Genomic DNA, 7,667 nt, shown 5'->3' on the forward strand with positions numbered 1-7,667 from the left:
GGGACCTGAACCTGTTCAGCCTTCGCAAGAGAAGGCTGAGGGGGGACGTGGTGGCCATCTACGAACTCACTAGCGGGGACCAGCAGGGTTTGGAGAGACCTTGTTCCCCTGAGCACCCCCCAGGGTAACAAGGAATAACGGCCACAAGTTGTTAGAGAGTATGTTTAGACTAGACATCCAAAGGCACTACTTCACAGTCAGGGCGGCTGGGATCTGGAACCAACTTCCAAGGGAAGTGGTGCTGGCTCCTACCCTGGGGGTCTTTAAGAGGAGGCTTGACGCCTACCTGGCTGGGGTCATTTAAGCCCAGTTTTCTCTCCTGCCCAGGGCAGGGAGTCGGACCTGATGATCTACAAGGTCCCTTCTGACCCTACTTCTATGTATCTATGAAATGAAGGCTGCCAACTTATGTTTCAACTTGGTATAAACCAAAACAATGATAAATGAACAGTTTTCTCAGTATTTAAAAGAAGAATATCATTGCATTCTATGAAATGTTTCACTCTTGCAGGTTTTTATACACAATGCTTTTCCATTTTCTTTGCATCCTCTCTGCCCCCAGTCACATGACCTGCAATTTTGATGATGTGGCAATCTTTTTCCCTCCCCAGAAGAAATTAGTGCACATTTGACATTCGGCATTTGTTTTATTTATAAAATCATCCTTTCTTTATAAAATAGATCTACTTTCTCTCCTGGCTTTGCTACAAAAGCACCTAGTTTTCAGTGGAAAAGTGGCTGGTGGAAGGGGGGAAAACAAATTACTCAACATATAAGCCAGTTCTTGAATGATCTGCAGTAAATTTTGAATTTCATTTTGCATGAGTATATTTTATACCCCTCTAGCACAAACTAACTTCCTGGGTCTGCCAGTGCATGATACACATTACAAAACTTAGAGGTTTATTAGTGGACTGGCTCTGATTAAAATCCTGAAAAGTTTTGTTTTACCTGGGAAAGATAGGGCTTCCTTTCCAGAAATGCATGCTCCAACTTGGACCTGCATGCATGCACAAATAAACATCCTGGGCATTTACCTCAGAGCCTGCAGACGGGATGATGATTTTTAATGTAGGGCCTAACAGCTTATCCTTTAACTGACAAGCCAATGGTGTTGGCCTCCAGAACGGCACCAAGTGAGAATAATACATTATTTAGTGAGAGATAGAGAAGTGAGACGAGAAAGAAAGGGCAGTGATTATCTGATAGCGTTATACAGAAGTTGTCAGAATGGGTCCCACAATGGGAAGGAAATTACTAAAGAGGGAGCCATTCAGGAAGTAAACTATACAACAATTGTAGGAGCCAATTAATTGGTAACTTATTGGACACAGAAGCTTGCAATAGATGGCTGACTGGTTGACAGGAGCACCAGTCCTGTAAGTGTTTAGAAATAATAGAGTAAATTTCACCACTTCACACACTGAATAGTCAACTGTTGCAATGTATTCTAAATATGCTAATACGTGGTGCCCAATGTCCGATGGAGTAGAAGACCCATGTGTCTAAAAAGTAGAAGGCTACTATACCCCGATACAAAGGATCCACAAAAGACCTAAATGGTCAACATTAGAAAGTTGTTACTTTCTTTCTACCTGCTACTTATCAAAGAAAGGCATCCATGTTGTTGCATATTCATATTGCCTGGCACGTTTTAATGAATCTCTGTAATTGGTACCGATGTGCCAATCACTGGCTTAGGGGACAGAACAATGGAGACCGTTGCTATGAAAAAGTATCACAGATACCTTGGAAAAATAAATAAGTTGCATCTCGCATGGTGAGATACTTTCATCCAGTTCCTATGCTAATGGCTAACTTAAAAATGTATATGGATATTATAGAGAGATTCTTTGGGAGCATCTCTTGTTTGGAGAAGAGCCATTTTAAATGTAACTAGTGATTGTTAAAGAATCACCAGCTGTTCTTTGCTATTGATCAAAACCCATGTCTTAAAAACAACGTGTATTTTAAAGCCCCCATCAGCATTCCACCCCGCTGTTCTCGAGCTGGTTGATAGTGGTGTTTTGTCACAATCCAGGCAGGGTAAAGTGAAGTGGAAGTGACCTAATTCTGCAACCTCAAAGCAAGCGTGCACACGTGGGGCTCAGTTTCCCCTTTAGCGCTTGGATTAGCAGTGTGCTGCTAGCTGTTTATCTTCTGCGGAGTTATAGAGCTTGGTGGCTGTCTGTGGACTGTAGAATATCCTGCTTCCTGAGTGGTCCTTGGGTCTACTCTTCACCTGTTTTAGAGGCCAGTCTCGCAAACAGAAAATGCAAAAGGAAAAACAAGTTTTGGGAGGCCAAAAGATAAGTTTTGTGTAATGAAGTCATCCATAGAACTGAAGCCAGAGAACCCCTGGTGCAGCAAAGGATATTAAGTATCTTGCTGATGGTTGGCAAAGCTACTGAGGCTGAGTTCCAGGAAGGGACTCATATACATTTTGCTAGCCTGCTCAGACCCATGGGAAAAGACATGCTATTTCCAAACTCTAATTGAATTGGTTCGGATGGGAGGTAAGAGGCATTTTATGCCATGCAGACTTGCTGTCTTGAAAGGACAGTTTAGAGATGGCTTCTGAGTTCATCTGAACCATTTCTGTTTAAGCCTGACAGATTGATCCCAAATTTTTCTGACACCAGCCCAGAGAACCTGCTGTCTTCTAACCAGGGGTGTCAAACTCATCTGGCTCCATTGACTGGATGAGAGTCTCTGGGCCAGGAGGGCATGGAGTGCATGCTGGACAGGACACCTTGCTGGACCAGCCCTGTGAGGTAGAAATTAGAAACTGCAAACTCCTGAAATGTGAATGGCCATTTCCCTTAAACCTTAAGCCTTGAAGAATGTCTGTTCCATTTCTTAAGAGAAAAGAAAATCTTCAACAGTGGATTTTTCCTATGTTCCTATGGATTTCTCACATCTCTTATCAATCAATGGCAGCTGTAGAGACAATGGGAGGCCTATAGACACTCGTACTTAAACAAGGGTTTTTACACCTGTTTTAAATATGAGCTTCAAAAAGACCTAATTCAAAGATAAAATCAAGTTCAATTTGGATTTAGTTCAAACCTTCTCTCTGCTCAGCTTAAATTACATTTCAAGGCAAGGACCCATCTTATTGCCCATTAAATATTGGGCAGGTTACACTTTACTGCCCTTTTTTATGACTGATCCATTTACTGCTCTTGGCCAGCCATATGGCTAGTTAATGGAATTTGTTTATCTCTGGCTAAAAGACCTGAGCATTTTTTTTTCTGTAATGCATGTAATAAAGTGACTTGGATCTGCCTGCCTTATGAGACCAGAAAACTTTTATCTTAAACATCTCCAGCAAAGCATTGCCAAGAGCATGGGAGACATACTTGCCATTGACGAGGAATATCCTCTACTTCCTGCTTGTTGGTCCACGAGAGAGTGCTCCACCAGTATCTACCCAGTTTGAAATTCATCAGTGAATTCTGCTGCTCTAATGGGTCCAACCATTGGATTCTAACAAACACCTGCTGCAGAACCTGCTGTTTCCTTTCAAAAACCTGGTTTCCCATTTCATCTCATCTCTCCACCTTTTCTTGAGGACTTGAGCTTTCTTTTTGGTGACTGGGATCTTTTAGAAGTAGGTTTTGCCTGTGGCATCCAAAAATAGTTTCTGGAGGGAGAAAAAGGTTGCATGTAGATCTCAATTGTCTCAGACATCAACAGAAACAAACTTGGTGGATCCTGTATGTGCCGGAGATGGACTGCAATGTGGAATTTGGTTGGCTTATAATTAATTCCCTATTGCAGTAAACATTGCTGTATATGACTCACCCATCTTGTCCATGTAGTTTTTCTGTTCATCCCATCACTGGTGGGGGATGCTTCAGGGGAAGAATAAACTCTCCGATAAAGCTCTTAATTCTGCAGCACTATACTTTTGGCACTGGATTTATGGCCCAGATACCTTGTTCCAGGTGGACCCAAACCCTCAGACTGACCATGAGCTCTCCATTTGAAAATAGGTGAATTTTATTGACACATGGTGATAGCAGATAAGAATAATGCAAACAATTCTATATCTACCAGTCCCAGGGTTTACAGAGTCAAGGTATGTCTGGCCAGTATGAGAGCTTTACCCTGAGGTTCTTTCTTGAGTGTCAGATGTCAGCAGGTTGGAGGCTGAACCCCTTCCCTCGCCCCCACAGTGGAGTGGGTGAGACAGGCTGGTGGTGTGCCTTCTGTCCACAATGGCCTCGGATTCCCCTCTTGAGGACCTTTTGCTGCTCTAAAATCCCTCCTTTATATTCTTTCTCTCCTCGGATGACCTTTCATCTTTGGGCATCACTGATTGGTCTCTCTGAGTTTGTCCTACCGTCCATGTTCTGTCCTGTCAGCATATTTCCCTTGTTTTACAAACCCATCACATGCACACATTCTAATTTGGTTCTTTCCTGTGTCCTCTTAATTTGGTCTGTTCCCCAAAACCGGAAATCCCAAGGGCTCTGCAGCTGGGCACTGGTACCTAATGCCACCTTACCTCATGTTATGGAACCCTGTGGAACGTCTTAAATTTCCCAGCTTGTGTGTCTGCTTGCTGCTTGCCTGTGTCAGACAGGGTGGGCCTTGAAGAAACTTTGTTACAAACAGGCTTTTAGAGATCAATTAACCCTTGCCGTTGCCATGAACCATTGTTTTAATGCATATCTACTTTACTTACAAGCCAGTTCCCAAAAGCAAACCTCTAAATACCATTTTCTAGCCATCATGTACCGGGGGGATTTTTTTCCTGACCTTGCTACTTATCAACTTATTGTCCGAAGCACAACTGCAGAGAATGAGGATAAAAATAAGAGGCATACATCTACCACTGGAGGATTTTACACCTGGACTTCCCACCCTTGGATTACAGTAGATATTGATGCTGGAATGATTGTAGTTGAGAACTATGGATACTTGCAAGTGGAATCATTCCCTGTCCCTTTGATCTGAGGCTCTCCGTTGCTAAAAGCCATTCAATAATTGTGCTCCCAACTGGATCAAAGAGAATCATAGATGTGTAGAGCCAAGTCAATTGGAATGCAGATATTTAGAATCAGGAGCACTGGAAAATGACTGTCGTCTCACTTGGTTGATCTCTTACCAGGGAACAATGGGTCCCTGCGAAGTATCTGAATTCTGGTTTTACTGGGCTGCTGTTGCTTCCCTTGAGAGGTCATGCTGCAGGCTAACTGAGCTCATTGGTAGGAATTTTTCTTGACTAGCCTACAGTTACCTTTTTGTTAGATACCTATCCCCAACTCTGGAGCAGCGGTGCACAGCTTTTTCATCCCATAGGCCAGATGAGAGCTGCCAAGTCCATCTGTAGGCCCAATCCAGTGTGTGGCGTGGGTGTGACTGGGGCCTAATTTGGCCACATGGCAATGGTCCAGGCCCAATGCAGCCATGCAGGGCTTGGAAATTTGGTGGGAAGAGAGCAGTGGCAGTGCTAATTGTCACCACTCCCCTGCTGCCACATTTCTGGACCCATGTGGAGCCCTGGGGGCTGGATGACATGGCTCTGCAGGCCAGACTTAGCCCATGGGTAGGGGTTTGAGCACCTCTCCTGTAGAACATAACACACTGCGGAGTTTGCTATTGAGAGGAGCAGGTATATATAGAGGTCATTATGGCTGGGTCTTTTTTTCCTGTTCTGTAGGATCTTCGCGCTTCCCTCTTAGCAAATGTAAGAAGCAGCAAGGGTCCAGTTTCACATCTAATGAAAGGGCAACTCCTCCACCAGCAGTCACAGCCCTTCACCTTCCCTCCCTTCAGACACTCTTAACACACACAGATGTTTGGCAGATAGAGTCTTAAAACACAAACCAATGGTGTGATGAACAGCCATGGCCTGCTATTGATGACATGCAGCATAATTAGAGCAGGCTTGGAATTCTGCGGCCAAACGGGCTTTCACCAGGAAGCGCTGATTCATCAAAACAAGTGTTTCACAAAATTCGCTCAGTTTTGAAGAAATTCTCCCGGGCATCGGAAGAGTTGGGTTTTTCGGGTCCACTGTGTCAGGGCAGCCCTGTCACCCAGCTAGTCCTACAGCTGGGGATGGCCTGGCTTTCAGATTCCCAGGTCAGCTGGCCCCAGCTGACAGTAGGGCTGGTCTAGAGTACCAGAAAGCCCACCAATTCCTGAGAACGGTTTAGAGGAGTCCTGGAACCTGTCAGTGGCTCACTGAAGTTGACTTGACTCTTGACAGCTTCATGTCTGCCCACCCTTGAAAGGACATGGTAAAGTTAACCAGCTTCCCCACTGCTATTCAGTGATAGCAGCTCTGCAGCTGTCAGGAAAAGATGTCATCGATGCAAGATGTCAGCAGGTGCTGCCAGGATCCTGGAAAGCATAAACTTTGTTCCAGAAATGCTATATTTTGGTGTTTCCAAGATGAAACACTGCGTGATTCCACACAAATGTATGAGTTTTTGTTTTGTGTTTAGGCTGGGTTTTTTGAAAAGGTGAAAATGGTGTAGTGGAAATTGTGTTTTTCATCCAGTTCTAGTTGTAACAGAGAGCAACAGCACAGTCAGGGATCCCAGATTGTCTTTTCTTTGTTTGTTCTGTTCCAGTTACAGCATGGAGAAGCCTGAACTAAAACCCGTTGAGCTCAGGGGAAAAGCTTGCATCAGATGGGCAGCTGTACAGGGCCCTGATGTGGGACTTCATTGTGGGTGAGGGAGTTGAGCTTAAAGCCTAAGCAAGTAATTTTGTCTTTTTCCCTTTCTGCTTGCAGATGGCCGCCCGATCGGTGTGGAAGGGATTCAGGTGCTTGGGACAGGAAATCTCATGATTTCTGACCTCACTGTGCAGCATTCTGGGATATATGTGTGTGCAGCAAACAAACCTGGCACCAGGGTGCGGAGAACCGCCCAGGGAAGGCTGGTTGTACAAGGTAAGACAAAGCAGGATGCTATTTAATAATTTCATCCACTTGACTGTTTCCTCACCCTCTTTCACCTGGCCTGCTTTAAAGATGAGACGTTTTCAGTTTTCTTTTACTGGTGCCAGTTTAGTTTTCCCACTAGATAAACTTTTCATTCTGCACCCATAAAGCCAGAAAGGTGTACAACCTGACAGCAAAACGGTGAAAGGTAGTTAGCCCTGTTAGTCTGCAGTTGGGCATAAGGCAGGGTCAATTCACATCTTGTAAACTAACTGTCTTAGATAGCATATGTTTTTATGAGTCCTAGCTCACTTCGTCAGATGCCATGAAAGGATATCCACAGAGCAGCATATAAAATGGAGTGAGTGATTTGAATACAAAAGACAGTGAGGGAGAGGAGAGGGAACAGTGCTGGGAGAAGCAAACAAGCAATAAGCCCACGGTGGAAAAAGAGGTCACAAAAGCTAATCTAGGGATAAGAATTGGTAGTCCCTGTTTAAACCATGCTTAACACAGTCCAGTCTGTGGACGATCTCGTGTTCTGTAGTTTTTGTTCAAGCTGGTTTTTAAAGTTGTACTACTAAAAACAGCTGCTCTGAGGTCATTGATGCAGGGTCCAGGGAGGGTACAGTGTTCTGCCACAGGCTTGTGCATCTTTCTGGAATGGATGTCAGGGCAGTGCTTGTTCATTTTTACATGTAGGGATCACCCCGTCTGTCCAATGAAGACAGCAGAGGGCCATTTCAAGCAGGTGATCATATAT

The 7,667-nt window shown here is 44.3% G+C and overlaps 1 protein-coding gene across 1 annotated transcript in view; it reads left to right on the forward strand.

The window, feature by feature from the left end:
* Nucleotides 1-7,667, forward strand: part of IGDCC3 (immunoglobulin superfamily DCC subclass member 3) — a 217,985-nt gene that overhangs the window by 145,357 nt on the left and 64,961 nt on the right. Inside the window, exon 6 of the mRNA XM_019503975.1 lies at nt 6,755-6,913. Within this exon, the coding sequence (XP_019359520.1) occupies nt 6,755-6,913 (159 nt within the window). The remainder of the gene's footprint in view (nt 1-6,754; nt 6,914-7,667) is intronic.

Source organism: Gavialis gangeticus, unplaced genomic scaffold, assembly GCF_001723915.1.
Source record: "Gavialis gangeticus isolate Ggan-Ray unplaced genomic scaffold, GavGan_comp1, whole genome shotgun sequence".
NCBI classification, from domain to species: Eukaryota; Metazoa; Chordata; order Crocodylia; family Gavialidae; genus Gavialis; species Gavialis gangeticus.